The sequence below is a fragment of the Ranitomeya imitator genome, chromosome 3 (genome assembly GCF_032444005.1).
Source record: "Ranitomeya imitator isolate aRanImi1 chromosome 3, aRanImi1.pri, whole genome shotgun sequence".
Taxonomy (NCBI): Eukaryota; Metazoa; Chordata; class Amphibia; order Anura; family Dendrobatidae; genus Ranitomeya; species Ranitomeya imitator.
Genome location: NC_091284.1, coordinates 524326733 through 524346851, shown reverse-complemented (window position 1 = coordinate 524346851; position 20119 = coordinate 524326733). Strand labels below are relative to the sequence as shown.

General features: G+C 43.9%; 1 protein-coding gene across 1 annotated transcript in view; it reads left to right on the top strand.

Annotated features, from left to right (window-relative positions):
• Positions 1-20119, top strand: part of TRAT1 (T cell receptor associated transmembrane adaptor 1) — an 82713-nt gene that overhangs the window by 31372 nt on the left and 31222 nt on the right. Inside the window, exon 2 of the mRNA XM_069760198.1 lies at positions 8674-8775. Within this exon, the coding sequence (XP_069616299.1) occupies positions 8674-8775 (102 nt within the window). The remainder of the gene's footprint in view (positions 1-8673; positions 8776-20119) is intronic.

Sequence of the window (20119 nt, the reverse complement as noted above, 5' to 3'; positions counted from 1 at the left end):
TCCTTGGAGCACAAACTCACTAATCTCTCAGAAAGAGAGATTAGATTATTTTGGACAAATAACTCCTTGCAATCGTATATTGACAATGGCAGAGTCCCGAGAAGGTTACGAGTGTGGGATGGACCCGTAGAAGCGCTGTTTCAAGCACGAAACGGCCGTCGTCTCCTCCTGCACACTCCTCTCACTGCCCTGTTCCCCCGAGCCGTGAAGATGTTTATTTATATTTGAAAATACAGAGAGTAGAACGGCACTAGAGTAGAACGTCTCCAAGCAGTCAGGACTATTAGCGGACAGCTGTGTATACAGGCGCCACAATCAGTATGGGAACCGGTGCTCTGCATAAATATCCAACAAGAAATCCATCAACAGCAGAGAAGAAGAAAATATGCGGCACTCACCCCGGAATAACTGTGAAGATTGTGGTCTTTATTGGAGAAAAATGCAAGTTACATCCTTCAGGACATCAGGTATATACGAGGGTGCGGTATAGGAGCTCGGACGACGGCCGTTTCGCACACACAGGTGCTTCGACGGGTTCGGATAGTAGATTACAACACGTCATTTCCTTTTAAAGGATATCTGACGTATAATAAAGAACGTGATCTGAATAAACTAATCAATGTGCACAAACTGTGAAAGTGATAATGCATATAAATAATACATATAAATAATCTACATTGCAGACTGACATATATCTGAAGAATATATTAATCTAATAATCATAGTGTTATTTACGAGAATCATCCGGAATATCAATTATAACACTAACCAAGACTATTGCCTATAAGGAATTTACAAGAATACGGACATATCAAGACGGTCGTTTAGACCAATAGGTCCTTGTGCATTTGCATTAAGGATCCATTTGGCTTCTTTTTGTAATAGAATCCTATATGTCAGTCTGCAATGTAGCTTATTTATATGTATTATTTATATGCATTATCACTTTCACAGTTTGTGCACATTGATTAGTTTATTCAGATCACGTTCTTTATTATACGTCAGATATCCTTTAAAAGGAAATGACGTGTTGTAATCTACTATCCGGACCCGTCGAAGCACCTGTGTGTGCGAAACGGCCGTCGTCCGAGCTCCTATACCGCACCCTCGTATATACCTGATGTCCTGATAGATGTAACTTGCATTTTTCTCCAATAAAGACCACAATCTTCACAGTTATTCCGGGGTGAGTGCCGCATATTTTCTTCTTCTCTGCTGTTGATGGATTATTTATATTTGAACAAAGGAACTTCTGACTACAGGATCGGTGAGTGCTGCCACGTTTGTTCTATGATTTACCATGATTTGATCTCTCATTTTCACGCGAGCACCTCCGTTTACCTATTGGATTACCACTTACTGAAAGTCTCCATTCAGCGTCTCTTCGGATTCTGCAGCTGTGCAGCTCACTTTTTTCTTTTTTGTTTTATTTTTAAAAAAGGTACCCCACATTGGTGAAACCACATCCTTGTTGGTAAACGCTTCATAACATTTGTGTACCTTAAAGAGCTCACTTGAAAAGCTCCTTTTTGTGTTGCCTGGTTGCTCACATTGGACACAATACACTTCATATAAATTTTATAAAGCAATGCTGTTAGTTTCGCTCAGTAGTTCATTAAAAATCTAGCTTTGTCCTCTATATTAGTTTCTCTCCTTGAGACTTAACTTTGGCTGCCTCAAATGTACAAATGGCGAATATAGAAATGGCAATTTGTTTTGATTGATTTATTCACTTCACAAACAGTTCTAAGTATCTATATGTTTGCTGTTTGTCATTGTAAAACATTAAAGGGAACCTGTCACCCCCAAACTGGAAGATGAGCTAAGCCCACCGGCATCAGTGGCTTATCTACAGCATTCTGTAAAGCTGTAGATAAGCCCCCAATGTAACCTGAAAAATGAGAAAAAGAGGTTAGATTATACTCACCCAGAGGCAGTCCCGCTGCGGTCCGGTCCGATGGGTGTCACGGTCCTTTCCGGGGCCTCCCATCTTCTTACAATGACGTCCTCTTCTTGTCTTCACGCTGCGGCTCCGGCGCAGGTGTACTTCGTCTGCACTGTTGAGGGCAGAGCAAAGTACTGCAGTGCGCAGGCGCCAGGAAAGGTCAGAGAGGCCCGGCACCTTCGCACTGCAGTACTTTGTTCTGCCCTCAACAGGGCAGACAAAGTACACCTTTGTCGCAGTGTGAAGACAAGAAGAGGATGTCATTGTAAGAAGATGGGAGGCCCAGGAACGGACCGTGACGCCCATCGGATCAAACCACCCACCCAGGTGAGTATAATCTAACTTCTTTTTCTTATCTTTCAGGATACATCGGGCGCTTATCTACAGCATTCCAGAATGCTATAGATAAGCCCCTGATGCCGGTGGGCTTAGCTCATCTTCCATTTTGGGGTGACAGGTTCCCTTTAAGGTTTACTGAAACTATACCTGTGGTGGTTTGATCTAAATCCTTGTAGCTTTTATTTTCTAGGGGTTCATGGCCCCTCGTCTGATGACTCCATGATATCTCAGTTTCATCCAACCTTGAAAAGTGGCCACTTGAAAGTCTGAGTGAAACTAGAGTTACTACATAGTGTAAATCACTATAAAAGACCAGAGAAACATGACTAAGATAGACGCCAAAACTGGGGTACTTGTACATGTACAGTGTGCTGATACCTGCATAATTGGGGACGCCCATGCAGTGTAGGTAATCTCCCAGGGGTTCTCTGTCTTGGTGTTGCTTCTCTGATATTCCAGACGGATGATGTTTAAAAGCCACTTGTGATGATCTAAATATACTGTATAAAGTTGTTAATCTTCATATATACCTAATCACTATATTTATGTAATCATTATATGTATTTATTAACCTTTGTATGTTAACATATACAAAAGTGTTCACACTTTTCAATCATACTATTCCTTGAATTTTGTAGTTTGCAATAAAATTGCATTGTATAGCAAGCATTAGACATTATTAAACATGGCAAATAAAATTGTCAAATTCTCTTTTAAATAATTCTGCAAAGAGGGGACTATCATACCATTAAAAAATACGAGTGGATTTTCATGGGGCCCATCCAGTATGTGGGTTCTAAGGCATAATGGGGTGCATATAACTGACTATGCAGCAGGGCTGGCCTTGCTGGCAATGTGTAAAACAAAGGAGTACGGGAGTACAATATGCATATTGTGAAGTGGATTTTCATGGGCCCATCCAGTATGTGGGTTCAAAGGCTTATTGGGGTGCATATGAATTGGTTGCAGGACAGGCCTTGAATTCAATGCAACACTTTTTCAGGAGTCCCCCCTGGACATCTTATGACAGGGGTATTGTGGTGCGTCGTAATTCTTGGCAGCCCATCCTCTCACAGCATAGGCTACAACAGCTTAGGAGACCCACTGTTTCATAATGGCCTTTTAAGAAAATTAATGCCGCCTGATGCACCAGTAAAAATAGGCTCTGTGACTTTATGAGTCCCTCTTTCATAAATGAAACAAGATGGGTCTGCTTATGTGTCACACACCACATGGCCAGCTAGGGGTGTTAAATGTTACAATGACATTTCCCAGTGAATTCATTTGTAGTGGTTGAAAGCAATGTTAAAGTTGAAAAACGCTGAACTGAACTAATCCTAAGTGGGAGAGGAAATTTTCGGTCTGGGGTTAAATATTTGGCCTTACAGGCAAGTCATTAACCTGCAAAGGATGTACCTTGACATATTTCCAAGCAAAACCCATTTTGGTTTCGTTTTAATGTGTTTTTTGTGGCAGCGGGAAAAATGACATGAATCCCTGAAAAATGGTTTAAAGCTGTGAACTAGGAGTCAGGAATGCTTCCAGGGGTGATCCCCATGACGTCCCTGTGTCATTTGAGCAGGGTTTCCATCATTTTCAGACATTTTTAGACCTTAAAAGGACCCCCGGGGGGATTGCGGTAAAAATACTTGGGTCTCCCATAGACTTACATTGGGCTCATTGCTCGGGTTGAATACCCGAGTATACCAATATCATCGACCCAAACAACGAGCACCTGAGCATTTTAGTGCTTGCTCATCACTAATCTTTGTAATTAGGGCCTCCATCCCTATGTTATGCTGCTTTCAGATGAGGTAGAAACAACCTGGTGACAGATTCCCTTTAATTGTGATTATAATCATATATTTAGGCACAATATGGCACCCAACAAAGCAGCAGGTTGAATATACAAATTCTAATCCGCTAACTTAGGTCGGTGGTCATGTGCAGGTTCTATTCAAGCATCAACTGCTTCGTAAATGCTGTTGGTCAATATGCAGTATTTGACCCCCAAATTAATTCAGACCAGACTTAGGCCACGATTCATCAAAGAGATTACGCAAAATATCTGGTGTAAGTGGCATTGAAAAGTCACAACATTTTTGCACAATGTAGAGTTTCATGAAAAGTTGCCATTTTAGGTGTTTTCATGCAAGTTTTTCCTAGCTCTGCCAAAATGAGCGGAGCTGTGGTGACATGGAGGTAGAATTATAGCATAATGCCACAGATTATCTAATTTGATGACAAACAGTAGTGTACCTTATGCCAGAAATCTGCCTCCAGTCCCCAGATGAAGTAAGATTTGTGGCGAGGCCCACAGAGGCGCATGCCACTTTTCAATCGCAGCTGATTCATTAAGATGCATGTGCCTTTTAATGAATCAGGTGACTCTGACTTCAGCATGGCCAATGATCAAGACTATGGTAAACAATGCTGGCCTTGATAAAATCAAGACCAGTCCAGACTAGACTCCTGAAGTTATTTTAGGCCCCATACGGGATCTCTGCTAATAAAAAGACCTCTACCAGTCCCTAAAATGAATTAAACTCCAGACGAGCCCCTACAACTAATAATTCAGACACCAAACCCCTAACTTAATTCAGATCCCAGATCATTGGATCAGATTTAAAAAAAGTATACACTTTCCATTCTCAGTTCCTTTTCTCTTTCAGGCACTGACTTAACAAATGCAGTACTGTAAATGAGCCCAAAGGATCCCTTTTGGATCATTTAATTTCAGTGTTGAAACTTCATATTTTCAGCACACAATGTCCTAACACTGATCAAAGCCGATCCTACTGTAGCATGTTAATGTTTCCTGTTATAAGAAATGATGTTGCAGTAACTTAGTTCGGCCACTAGAGGTCACCATTGAACAAAAGAAGAAAGTTCTGGAAACAGGAAGTGTCAGGCTACTTTCACACTTCCGTCTTCCAAATGTGCACAGGATCCGTCAAGACGTTGAAATGACGGATCCTGTGCAGATTGTGGAAAACGGACCCGTCGAGGCTATGTGCACCTGTTGTGTATGTGTTTGCGCAGCGGTTTTCCACTGCAAAAACGCATACACAACACAAACCAGGTTAAAAAAAATTAAAAATCGCAGTATTCTCACCTACAGGTGTCTCGCGCAGCGATGCTCCCGGCAGCTAGCGTTCCTAGTACTACATTGCAAAATCTCACGAGATTTCGCAATGTATTACTATGAACGCTAGCTGCCGGGAGCATCGCTGCGTGGGACTCCAGTAGGTGAGGATATTGCGATTTTTAATTTTTTTTAACCTGGTTTGTGTTGTGTATGCGTTTTTGCAGTGGAAAACCGCTGCGCAAACACATACACAACAGGTGCACATAGCCTCGACGGGTCCGTTTTCCACAATCTGCACAGGATCCGTCATTTCAACGTCTTGACGGATCCTGTGCACATTTGGAAGACGGAAGTGTGAAAGTAGCCTGACACTTCCTGTTTCCAGAACTTTCTTCTTTTGTTCAATGGTGACCTCTAGTGGCCAAACTAAGTTACTGCAACATCATTTCTTATAACAGGAAACATTAACATGCTACAGTAGGATCGGCTTTGATCAGTGTCAGGACATTGTGTGCTGAAAATATGAAGTTTCAACACTGAAATTAAATGATTATTTTTCACATTCTATCTTGTTAGTATTGATGCTGCATAGGCAGCATTAATCGTAAAAAGAGAAAGAGAGCGAGAGAGAATTTCCCTGACGGGAAATTCTTCCACGCATGCTCTCTTTGAAAAGGCGGGACCCGTCGCTGGATTCCTACTTTTCACGGGCAGCGACACATCCTGCGCCTATAGGCTTCCATTGTAGCTAGTGACGGGCAGCGCAGGATGCGTCGCTGACCGATTTTCCGACGTGCAGAAAAAACATTCCTCTGAACGTTTTCTCTGCCCGACGGACCATTTTTTTAATGCAGGATCCAGTGAAAGACAGATGAAGCGGATGGCCATCCGTCACAATCCGTCGCTAATACAAGTCTATGGGAAAATGCAGGATCCTGCAAATTGTTTTGCAGGATCCTGCATTCTCAAAAATCGCCGGATTGTGAATGGAGCTGAAAGACGGAAGTGTGAAAGAGGCCTTAGAGGCTGGAGCTCTTGAGGTAAAATGGAGAGAAGAAGTCCTGCCTGAGAGACACAGAGAGATTGGGAACCTGACGTTATCCAAATTGGACGGTGTGATCCAGAGGGAGCGGCTCCCGTGCGTAAACTGGGATGTGTGACCGGTCACCGACTGTTTAGTTAGTTAGGGAGAGTTAGATAGGATTCTCAGCATTTCCAAGAACATTCCTGTTACTGACACTGCATATGGACTGAAGGAGATTGTGTGAACTCCTGTATATCGAGATTCTGGTAAAAACGTGAATGCCGTAGGAGAGCTCTATGAAGTACTACTGGGACTGATCTGAATCTTCACCTGCACTTGTATCAGAGGATTTGGTGACCTAGGAAGCTGATTAAATCTAGTGGCCGGATGTCAGAATAACAAGTCCAGTTGTTTACTGTTTGATCATATTCTGTCAGGGTGTCCGCTCTGAGTGTTCACAAAGAGGACAGTGCACTGTGTACTTATTGTGTTGATTCAAGTGATTAGTTGTGTAAATGTTTATACATTTATCAAGGGGAAAACAGGGTACCTGGGATCTATTATAATTAAGGTGGGAGGAGGGTATAAGATTATATACTTGAGAGGACCACGTGTCACCGTCACGATGGAACCCCGGATAGACCCTGTACTGCATAAGGGAGGGAGTGACATAGCCTTGGGGTAGTCCTGATCTTGTCCGTGAAGCTGGCACTTGGGATCTCTCAGGCTGCATAATTTGTATTTTGTGGTTTGTGGCCCATATGTTGTTTAGAAGTAAAATTCTGTTATCTTCATCACAAGTTATAAATAGAGGTTGGTTTTGTATCATATCGTGGTCAGAGTCATTTATAGCAGTGCCATATCCCATTCTCAAATAACGACCAGTGTATCAGTCGTCACACTACTGCAGGAGATACTTGGCCCAGGGGACAGTTTTGCTTCTGATAGAAAACCTGCTGTGCTGTTATAGATCGCACAAAACCTACAAGAAACAAAATGGGCAAAAAAACTCTGCTGTAAATAAATTAGTGTAAAGCAAGTGCATTAAAGTAACTCGGGGTTCTTAATAATACTGTTTTTTGATTAAAAATAGCATGAAAGCCATCCCAACGTTGTCAAGGTACCCCTGACCAGGACGGAACCTATACTGTCTAATATTAAAAACTTTACCATATGTCAGAGTTGACCTCAGTGTTTGAATAAGGACAAAAGGACCACATCCCAATCTATGGACACCAGTCTGGTGAAGCTTTTAAATGTAATTACCAGCTCAGGAAAGGGAGCCAACACCCCGGCTTGCACGGAATGCAAAAATACAAAGAAAAGACACAAAAATTGAGCTTGGACTAAGTTGGTGTACATGCAGCACAAACGCATGTTCACATTGGCCATAAAGCACACAAAACCTACAAGAAACAAAATAAGCAAATTTAGCAAATATTTTGCTCATTTTGTTTCTTGTAGGTTTTCTGTGCTTTATGGCCAATGTGAACATGCGTTTATGTGCTGCATGTATACCAACTTAGGCTAAGCTCAATTTTTGTGTTTTTTCGCTGATGTTATATATGCATTGGGTAGAGACTGCACTCCTCCACTGCATTTATGGTGGATAATGGAGGTACAGTAGGACTCATAAATGTGTATATGTGCTGTAGTATGTACAACTCAGAGTCATTGTCCTAAGTCAAATGTCATTGAATTCTTGGGAGCTGTAATTTTGAAACATCAGGGGACCTTTAGATTTTTGGTCTGATGCTTTAGTTTACAGTTTTGTCCAGAATTCTCAGATGAAACTGTATGAAATGGGATTTTTTGTGTAGGCTTTGTGCCAGTCCCAGCCTGCCCCAGTAATTTTTTAAGTGAGTGGAGCATAGTCATGAAGGGGTATGGCCTGTCCAACAATTTGATCAGTATTTACACCTCAAAAGTTGCCTAAATTATGAAGGAAATGTAATCCAGGTAGTGGCGTACATGTTTTGTGCTGGAGCACAGCAGCTGTACGATGCACCAAATTCATTAAGAGGCATCATACACCAGTACACACACCATCAAGATTGGTGCACAAAACATCAGTCTTGATGAATTGGGACCGTAGAGTCTATGCAATGTTGAAGTCAGACATCTCAATAACACAAGTCACATTTCCTTCATTTCAATGGAACATGTAACACATCAAAGTCTCCATTTAGCACTAGTTTCAATGAAGATTCAATTAATGGACTCATTTACAAAAAACTATGTAAAACTAACCGAGTACACTTCTATTGATGTCTCTAGAATGTTACCTGCAGCTGCTGGTGCCACTTGTGATAGTTTCATTGGCTTTCATAATATCTTTGATGATTAATATTGTACACTGTGCAATAAAACGCAAAAAAGGTGAGTACTTTAATTTTTTTACCATTTACTAAGATTCTTGTTTGTCGTTAATGTATAGTAACTTATTAGACATGTTTTAGAGTTCAAAGACAGCAAAATAAACTGTGCCCTAAATCATGCACAACAAAAGTCTGTATATAAAAGCACACAACATACAGTTAAAGTTCTTTATCACATTACATTTCCTTACCATGGTTCTTATGTTCTTTCTGCGGTGCGAGCTCGTGTCTGCTGGCTGGACTGGGTTGCCGTGGTAATGCGTTCCGTCGCATCATCTTCCCCTCCCTCTCACCAGCACGTCGATGGTGGGCAGGGTCGGTGACGTGGGACGATGGATCCACCGCTTCCGGTTCCAAGCAGGGCTGACGCAAGCGCCATTACTCCCCGCAGCATTAAAAAACCAGAGCTACTATCCGTACACACTTAGGGCCCCCAGGAAGAAGCGACAGCGAAATGCGCGTTGGGGTATCCCTCCCAAAGCAATTTCATCCATACAGGTACTATTAGCACCCCCGTAACAAAAAATCTTTCTTCACAGTGACCGCATTGTTACAATGGTCCTTATGCACTTTCAAGCACTTGCACTTTAAAGAGATTTTCTCTGTTGGGCACATTTGCCTCTTATTTGTGTTTTTCTGTGCAATATAACATTTTAAGCAGTGGTCATTTGTACTTGGCATGAGTTTACACTCATTGTATATGTATACATATTGTGCACAGGGTGCCACCAACACGCATATATTGTATTTATCTCTGTATATGTTGCCCTTTCGTTTAGCTGAAAAGAATTTTACCATTGGGTTGATATTATTCTATCTATAGTAACTGGGTATGCTCAATGGCATTTTATTCATTACAGCGTGTGTAGTTACCTGTGTCACTTGATCTGTTTTGGTTGCTTGGAGGTCACTCTGCTCAGGGTTCTTTTCCCTATATTTTGAATACAATGCTTCCTATTTTATGTGAATTTCATCAATAAATTTTTTTTTTGTATTTTATCTTGGGTTGTGCTCTTCCCTTTTATTTGGGTATATTATACAGTTAAAGGGGTTGTCTGGTCCAAATCAATAAGTCTGCAGTCACTCTGTGTGACTGCAGACTTGTGAACCCCCCAGCACAGACACTGTGCTCTGTGAGTATTCGCTGTTTCTGAGTCAGGACCAGAGGGTATGTATGAGTTATACATACTCCCGGCCAAGGAGGTGTCCTAACATTTTCCCTCAAGGATGCACCCTAAAGATAAACCCTGCCTGACCATAAAGTTTGACACCCTAGATAAAGCATACAAGTTATGGCGCCCCGCTCATCCTCGTCTGACCCTAACTAAAGTAAGTCTCCAATGCAGTGTACCTGGAAAAAAAGGACAGAACATCCAACAACATGAAGCCAAAGTCTGGACAAAGTATGTTGTTTAGAGAAAATGTCTATGAACAAAATAATGTGCAAATTGTGCCTAATCCAACTAATATATAGGTATACAACTATTTTCTTAAACCAATATGGGGAAATAGAAAATAAACAAAATCAGTCACAGACCAGATGCAAAAAGTTGCTTCAATAAGAAGGATCCCATATAGCAGGGGTGGGGAACCTCAGGCCCCAAGGCCATTTTCGGCCCTCGAAGACCTTTTATCAGGCCCCGAGCAGATTCCCAGGGATCGCATTCTTGAGCAGGGAGCTGTATTTTGATTGCCACCAGCTCATTAATTACTTCTTGCTCTGTTAGCACACACACAGTGTTCACTACTGAACACTGAAGGGCATGCAATGAAAGATTACGTTCTGACGCCAGTGCCAGAGTCAGGATGCACTTTGTGGGCAGAGTTTGTACGGCCCCCGAAGGATGGTATAAATATCCAAATGGCCCTTGGCAGAAAAAGATTCCCCACCCCTGCCATATAGCTACCAAAGTGCTGTAACCTTGATGCTTTTTTCCTTTTTCACACTGGTTCATCAGGAGGAATTAGAAGCTAGTCCATAATGATAGGTTTTCAGGAGTCATGATGCCTAAGATGGCAGAGGTAAAGCACACTCTATAATTTGCCAACGAACAATAAGTAGATATTGCCTGTTAAATATGCAGGCCTAAAGACTATTGTTTTTGCCTATCTTTGTCTCATAGAATGCAAAAGTATCATTTTTTTCTAATTATACATACAACTCTGGCAAAAATTAAGAGACCACCACTAGGGTTGAGCGAAACGGGTCGAACATTTTCAAAAGTCGCCGACTTTTGGCTAAGTCGGGGTTTCATGAAACCCGATCCGACCCCTGTGCGGGGTCGGCCATGCGGTACGCGACTTTCGCGCCAAAGTCGCGTTTCAATGACGCGAAAAGCGCCATTTCTCAGCCAATGAAGGTAAACGCAGAGTGTGGGCAGCGTGATGACATAGGTCCTGGTCCCCACCATCTTAGAGAAGGGCATTGCAGTGATTGGCTTGCTGTCTGCGACGTCACAGGGGCTATAAAGAGGCGTTCCCGCCGACCGCCATCTTACTGCTGCTGATCTGAGCTTAGGGAGAGGTTGCTGCCGCTTTGTCAGAAGCAGGGATAGCGTTAGGCAGGGTCCATTAACCACAAAACCGCTTGTGCTGCAGCGATTTGCACTGTCCAACACCACCCTCGGTGTGCAGGGACAGTGGAAGTTTTTTTTTTTTTTTTTTTCCCCTCAGCGCTGTAGCTCATTGGGCTGCCCTAGAAGGCTCCCTGATAGCTGCATTGCTGTGTGTACGCCGCTGTGCAAACCAACTGCTTTTTTCAAAGCACAAATCCTCTTGTTCCTTCCTTTCTGCACAGCTATCTTTTTTGTTTGTCCACACTTTTTATTTCATTTGTGCATCAGTCCACTCCTTATTGCTGCCTGCCATACCTGGCTGAGATTACTGCAGGCAGGGAGATAGTAGCTGCCTGCCATACCTGGCTGAGATTACTGCAGGCAGGGAGATAGTAATTGTAGGACATTCCCTGTTTTTTTTTTTTTTTTTTTTTTGGTGGGAGATTAAGATTGGCAATTTGGCATTTCTGCTAGAGTGCCATCCCTGTGTGTGCCATCTCTCTCACATAGTGGGCCATAGAAAGCCTTTTCATTTTTCTGTATTTTTTTTTGTGGGGTGTATAAATTCTCCCTGATAAAAATACAGTGGGAGATTAATATTGGCCTTTGGGCTTGTGTGCCAGTCCTGAGTGTGCCATCTCTCTCACAAATAGTGGGCCATAGAAAGCCTATTTTATTTTTTTTTGGGTTTTATAAATTCTCCCTGAAAAAAAGGGAGATTAATATTGGCCTCTGGGCTTGTGTGCCAGTCCTGAGCGTGCCATCTGTGCCAGCCCTGAGCGTGCCATCTCTCTCACAAATAGTGGGCCATAGAAAGCCTATTTAATTTTTTTTTTGGTTTTATAAATTCTCCCTGAAAAAAAGGGAGATTAATATTGGCCTCTGGGCTTGTGTGCCAGTTGTGAGCGTGCCATCTGTGCCAGTCCTGAGCGTGCCATCTCTCTCACAAATAGTGGGCCATAGAAAGCCTATTTAATTTTTTTTTTTGTTTTATAAATTTTCCCTGAAAAAAGGGAGATTAATATTGGCCTCTGGGCTTGTGTGCCAGTTGTGAGCGTGCCATCTGTGCCAGTCCTGAGCGTGCCATCTCTCTCACAAATAGTGGGCCATAGAAAGCCTATTTAATTTTTTTTTTGGTTTTATAAATTTTCCCTGAAAAAAGGGAGATTAATATTGGCCTCTGGGCTTGTGTGCCAGTTGTGAGCGTGCCATCTGTGCCAGTCCTGAGCGTGCCATCTCTCTCACAAATAGTGGGCCATAGAAAGCCTATTTAAATATTTTTTTGGTTTTATAAATTCTCCCAGAAAAAAAGGGAGATTAATATTGGCCTCTGGGCTTCTGTGCCAGTCCTGAGCGTGCCATCTGTGCCAGTCCTGAGCGTCCCATCTCTCTCACAAATAGTGGGCCATAGAAAGCCAATTTTTTTTTTTGGGGGGGTTTTAGAAATTCTCCCTGGAAAAAAAAAGGGAGATTAATATTGCCCTTTGGGCTTGTGTGCCAGTACTAAGCGTTCCATCTCTCTCTCTCTCTCAGTCAGTGGGCCATAGAACGCCTATTTTTGGTTTTATTTGTTTTCTAAATTCTCCCTGAAAAAATCATTTTATTTTATTTGGTTTCTAAATTCTTCCTGATAAAATCATATTTTTTTTATTATTTTTTTTTCTAAAGTCTCCCTGAAAAAAAAAAAAAAAAAAAAAAAAACAGTGGGAGATTAATATTGGCCTTTCTGCTTGTGTGCCAGTCTTGACTCCTGGGTGCGTCATCTCTCAGTCAGTGGGCCATAGAACGCCTATTTTTGGTTTTATTTGTTTTATAAATTCTCCCTGAAAAAATCATTTTATTTTATTTGGTTTCGAAATTCTTCCTGATAAAATCATATTTTTTTTATTATTTTTTTTTCTAAAGTCTCCCTGAAAAAAAAAAAAAAAAAACAACCAAAAAAAACAGTGGGAGATTAATATTGGCCTTTCTGCTTGTGTGCCAGTCTTGACTCCTGGGTGTGCCATCTCTCTCTCTCTCTCTCTCTCTCTCTCTCTCTCTCTCTCTCTCCAATTGTGGTCCATAGAAAGCCTATATTTTTTTTACCTTGATTTGGGTTCCAAAATCTACCAGAGAAAATAACTCCATCAATCATTGGTAGAAAAATATTGGCCTCTGGGCTTGTGTGCCACTCCTGATTCCTGTGTGCGTCATCTCTCAGTCAGTGGGCCATAGAACGCCTATTTTTGTTTTTATTTGTTTTATAAATTCTCCCTGAAAAAATCATTTTATTTTATTTGGTTTCTAAATTCTTCCTGATAAAATCATATTTTTTTTATTATTTTTTTTTCTAAAGTCTCCCTGAAAAAAAAAAAAAAAAAAAAAAAAACAGTGGGAAATTAATATTGGCCTTTCTGCTTGTGTGCCAGTCTTGACTCCTGGGTGTGCCATCTCTCTCTCTCTCTCTCTCTCTCTCTCCAATTGTGGTCCATAGAAAGCCTATATTTTTTTTCCTTGATTTGGGTTCCAAAATCTACCAGAGAAAATAACTCCATCAATCATTGGTAGAAAAATATTGGCCTCTGGGCTTGTGTGCCACTCCTGATTCCTGTGTGCGTCATCTCTCAGTCAGTGGGCCATAGAACGCCTATTTTTGTTTTTATTTGATTTATAAATTCTCCCTGAAAAAATCATTTTATTTTATTTGGTTTCTAAATTCTTCCTGATAAAATCATATTTTTTTTATTATTTTTTTTTCTAAAGTCTCCCTGAAAAAAAAAAAAAAAAACAACCAAAAAAAACAGTGGGAGATTAATATTGGCCTTTCTGCTTGTGTGCCAGTCTTGACTCCTGGGTGTGCCATCTCTCTCTCTCTCTCTCTCTCTCTCTCCAATTGTGGTCCATAGAAAGCCTATATTTTTTTCCCTTGATTTGGGTTCCAAAATCTACCAGAGAAAATAACTCCATCAATCATTGGTAGAAAAATATTGGCCTCTGGGCTTGTGTGCCACTCCTGATTCCTGTGTGCGTCATCTCTCACTCAGTGGCCCATAGAAAGCATATAGTTTGTTACATTTGTTTTCTAAATTCTCCCTGCAAAAATCAAATTTTTTTTTTTGGGGGGGTTTCTAAAGTGTTCCTGAAAAAAATAAAAATAAAAAAAAAATAATAGTGTGACATTAATATTAACATTTGTGCTTCAGTGACAGTCCTGCGTGTGGGGCATCTCTCTAATTTGCAGCCACCAAAAAAAGAGTGTGTAACATTGGGCCTGATTTTCGCTGTGGTCTCACCAACCTGTAAAGGGGTAGCTAAATCATACTGAAGTTATAGCTCACCGTGTAAGTTGTGTGACTGCAACAAATAACGTTAGTTTGGTTACGTTTTTAAAACAATGAGGAAGTCTAGTGGAAGAGGTCGTGGCCGGGGGCGTTCATTGTCAGCTGGTAATGAGGGTAGTGGTAGTGGTGGAGCATCAGGTGGTCGTGGGGAAAAAAATATTGCACCTAAGTCTGGAGCTGTGGAGCCAGGTTCGTCGTCCGGCTACACAAGGCCTCGAACGCTCCCTTTTCTGGGATTAGGAAAACCGCTTTTAAAGCCGGAGCAGCAAGAGCAAGTTTTGGCTTATCTTGCTGACTCAGCCTCTAGCTCTTTTGCCTCCTCTCGTGAAACTGGTAAAAGTAAAAGCAGCGCGTCGTTAGTGGATGTTCACGGTCAGGGACAAGTCACTTCCTTGTCCTCTTCAGCAAAAACAACAACAGAGAAGAATGCAGCAGGCGACACAACGGGTTACTCCATGGAGCTCTTTACACATACCGTCCCTGGCTTAGAAAGTGAAGCAGTTAACAGTCCATGCCCATTACAAATTGAATCTGACATGGAGTGCACTGACGCACAGCCACAGCCAGACTACTATGCTGGTCCTTTGACTCAGACCACAACATTGCCCTCGCAGGGTGCTGATCAAGAATCAGACCCTGATGAGACTATGTTGCCCCATCACGAACGCTATACCACCGAACGACACGGTGACACAGACGAAGTTGCGCAGGAGGTACAAGAAGAGTTATTAGATGACCCAGTTCTTGACCCCGATTGGCAGCCATTGGGGGAACAGGGTGCAGGCGGCAGCAGTTCTGAAGCAGAGGAGGAGGAGGGGCCGCAGCAGGCATCAACATCGCCACAGGTTCCATCTGCCGGGCCCGTATCTTGCCCAAAACGCGTGGCAAAGCCAAAACCTGGTGGAGGACAGCGTGGCCATCCGGTTAAAGCTCAGTCTGCAATGCCTGAAAAGGTATCCGATGCTAGAAAGAGTGCAGTCTGGCATTTTTTTAAACAACATCCAATTGATCAGCGCAAAGTCATCTGTCAAAAATGTTCTACTTCCTTAAGCAGAGGTCAGAATCTGAAAAGTCTCAATACTAGTTGCATGCATAGACATTTAACCACCATGCATTTGAAAGCTTGGACTAACTACCAAACGTCCCTTAAGGTTGTTGCACCCTCGGCCAATGAAGCTAGTCATCAACGCAACATCCCTTCCGGCAGTGTAGGACCACCATTTAGCGCACCACCTGCTGTATCTGTGCAGGTATCTTTGCCAGGCCAAAGCAGTCAGGGTCAGGGAATCACCAGTTTCGTAGTAGGAAACACTGCATCTAGGGCACCGGCGGCAACAATACCATCTCCCACCGTCTCTCAGTCTGCCATGTCCACCGGCACCCCCGCTAGTTCCACGATCTCCATCTCTCCAGTCCAGCTCACCCTACATGAGACTATGGTTAGAAAAAGGAAATACTTAGCCTCGCATCCGCGTACACAGGGTTTGAACGCCCACATAGCTAGACTAATCTCGTTAGAGATGATGCCCTACCGGTTAGTTGAAAGCGAAGCTTTCAAAGACCTGATGGACTACGCTGTACCACGCTACGAGCTACCCAGTCGACACTTTTTTTCCAGAAAAGCCATCCCAGCCCTCCACCAGCATGTTAAAGAGCGCATCGTCCATGCACTCAGGCAATCTGTGAGCACAAAGGTGCACCTGACAACAGATGCATGGACCAGTAGGCATGGCCAGGGACGTTACGTGTCCATCACGGCACACTGGGTAAATGTGGTGGATTCAGGGTCCACAGGGGACAGCAAGTTTGGGACAGTTCTGCCTAGCCCACGGTCTAGTAAACAGTTGTCTGTAGCCGTTCGCACCCCCTCCTCCTCCTCCTCCTCGTCCTCCTGCAGAAGCAAGAGCTCGTCCACAGACCGCAGTCGCACAAACACTCCATCCGCACCTGCCACTGTTGCACACCAGGTCTCCCATTATGGGGCAGCTACTGGCATACGTCAGCAGGCTGTATTGGCTATGAAGTGTTTGGGCGACAATAGACACACCGCGGAAGTTCTGTCCGAGTTCTTGCAGCAAGAAACGCAGTCGTGGCTGGGCACTGTAGATCTTGAGGCAGGCAAGGTAGTGAGTGATAACGGAAGGAATTTCATGGCTGCCATCTCCCTTTCCCAACTGAAACACATTCCTTGCCTGGCTCACACCTTAAACCTGGTGGTGCAGTGCTTCCTGAAAAGTTATCCGGGGTTATCCGACCTGCTCCTCAAAGTGCGTGGACTTTGCGCACATATCCGCCGTTCGCCTGTACACTCCAGCCGTATGCAGACCTATCAGCGTTCTTTGAACCTTCCCCAGCATCGCCTAATCATAGACGTTGCAACAAGGTGGAACTCAACACTGCACATGCTTCAGAGACTGTGCGAACAGAGGCGGGCTGTTATGTTTTTGTGGGAGGATACACATACACGGGCAGGCAGTAGGATGGCAGACATGGAGTTGTCAGGTGTGCAGTGGTCGAAGATTCAAGACATGTGTCAAGTCCTTCAGTGTTTTGAGGAATGCACACGGCTGGTTAGTGCAGACAACGCCATAATAAGCATGAGCATCCCCCTAATGCGTCTGCTGATGCAAAGTTTGACGCACATAAAGGATCAGGCGTCTGCACCAGAGGAAGAGGAAAGCCTTGATGACAGTCAGCGATTGTCTGGTCAGGGCAGTGTACATGACGAGGTACCGGGCGAAGAGGAGGTGGAGGATGAGGAGGATGATGGGGATGAGTATATTTTTAATGAGGAAGCTTTCCCGGGGGCACGGGAAATTGGTGGCGTGGCAAGGCCGGGTTCTGGTTTTTTGAGGGACACAAGTGACGTAGATTTGCCTGCAACTGCCCCTCAACCAAGCACAACCGCAGATTTGACAACGGGAACTTTGGCCCACATGGCGGATTATGCCTTGCGTATCCTCAAAAGGGACACACGCATTACAAAAATGATGAACGATGACGATTACTGGTTGGCCTGCCTCCTTGATCCTCGCTATAAAGGCAAATTGCAAAATATTATGCCACATGAGAACTTGGAACTAATATTAGCAACAAAACAATCAACTCTTGTTGACCGTTTGCTTCTGGCATTCCCTGCACACAGCGCCCGTGATCGTTCTCACACGAGCTCCAGGGGCCAGCAGACCAGAGGTGTTAGAGGGGCAGAAATCAGAAGTGGCGTTGGCCAGAGGGGTTTTCTGACCAGGTTGTGGAGTGATTTTGCTATGACCGCAGACAGGACAGGTACTGCAGCATCAATTCAAAGTGACAGGAGACAACATTTGTCCAGTATGGTTACAAACTATTTTTCATCCCTTATCGATGTTCTCCCTCAACCGTCATTCCCATTTGATTACTGGGCATCCAAATTAGACACCTGGCCAGAATTGGCAGAATATGCATTGCAGGAGCTTGCTTGCCCGGCAGCTAGTGTCCTATCAGAAAGAGTATTCAGTGCTGCAGGTTCAATACTAACAGAAAAAAGGACTCGTCTGGCTACCCAAAATGTAGATGATCTAACCTTCATTAAAATGAACCACAACTGGATTTCAAAATCTTTTGCCCCACCCTGCCCGGCTGACACCTAGCTTTCCTATGAAAAGGTCTTGCCTGTGGACTATTCTGAATGACTTTTCCAATCTCGTAATTTTCTTCACCTGATTGTCCAGCATACGACATGTTTCCACCTCACGAAATGGCCAAACTCCCCACACGGGGCCGTGCTATCGCCACTTTGCGCTTGGACCCTTGAGAGTGCTGTTTGTCTGAAGAGGTGGGTGTGGCCGCTTTTGGTCGACGGCACTGCCACTGGGTCCCTCATAGTACAATAAAGTGTCTCTGGCGGTGGTGCTGCGCACCCAACGTCAGACACACCGTTGTAATATGAGGGGCCCTGTGCCTGTACCGCCGGCCACAAGACAGTTCCCCCCCCCAGCTCAAACAGTGCTCTACCACTAGCAAAATTATCTCTCACAGCTTCACCAATGTGTAGTCTAGGCGCTGACATCCTTCAATGCCTGGCACTGACAATACCATTGTTTTGACATTTTTGTTATGTTAGGCCTTCGAAGCCTGTCTGCGGTCCCTTCTTTCTACAACTACTACACTGACCAGGCCACTGCTGGCCGTGTTACCCTGGAACCAATTTAAAAGTGCCTACAGTCAGCCCAATTTTGTTATGTTAGGCCTTCGAAGACTGTCTGCCGTCACTCCTTCCACTAGACTTCCACTGACCATACACTGCTGCCCATGTACCCCTGGAACCAATTTAAAGTGCCTACAGCCAGCCCAATTTTGTTATGTTAGGCCTTGGAAGCCTGTCTGCGGTCACTCCTTCCACTAGACTTCCACTGACCAGACCACTGCTGCCCGTGTACCCCTGGAACCAATTTAAAAGTGCCTACAGCCAGCCCAAGTTTGTTATGTTAGGCCTTCGAAGCCTGTCTGCGGTCACTCCTTCCACTAGACTTCCACTGACCAGACCACTGCTGCCCGTGTACCCCTGGAACCAATTTAAAAGTGCCTACAGCCAGCCCAAGTTTGTTATGTTAGGCCTTGGAAGCCTGTCTGCGGTCACTCCTTCCACTAGACTTCCACTGACCAGACCACTGCTGCCCGTGTACCCCTGGAACCAATTTAAAAGTGCCTACAGCCAGCCCAAGTTTGTTATGTTAGGCCTTCGAAGCCTGTCTGCGGTCACTCCTTCCACTAGACTTCCACTGACCAGACCACTGCTGCCCGTGTACCCCTGGAACCAATTTAAAAGTGCCTACAGCCAGCCCTATGTTATTATGTTAGGCCTTCGAAGCCTGTCTGCGGTCACTCCTTCCACTAGACTTCCACTGACCAGACCACTGCTGCCCGTGTACCCCTGGAACCAATTTAAAAGTGCCTACAGCCAGCCCAAGTTTGTTATGTTAGGCCTTGGAAGCCTGTCTGCGGTCACTCCTTCCACTAGACTTCCACTGACCATACACTGCTGCCCATGTACCCCTGGAACCTATTTAAAAGTGCCTACAGCCATGTGTTATTATTTTAGGCCTTCGATGCCTGTCTGCGGTCACTCCTTCCACTAGGCCTCCACTGACCACACCACTGCTGCCCGTGTACCCCTGGAACCAATTTAAAATTGCCTACAGCCATGTGTGATTATTTTAGGCCTTCGATGCCTGTCTGCGGTCACTCCTTCCACTAGGCCTCCACTGACCACACCACTGCTGCCCGTGTACCCCTGGAACCAATTTAAAATTGCCTACAGCCATGTTTTATTATTTTAGGCCTTCGATGCCTGTCTGCGGTCACTCCTTCCACTAGGCCTCCACTGACCACACCACTGCTGCCCGTGTACCCCTGGAACCAATTTAAAATTGCCTACAGCCAGCCCAATTTTTTTATTTTAGGCCTTCGATGCCTGTCTGCGGTCCATTCT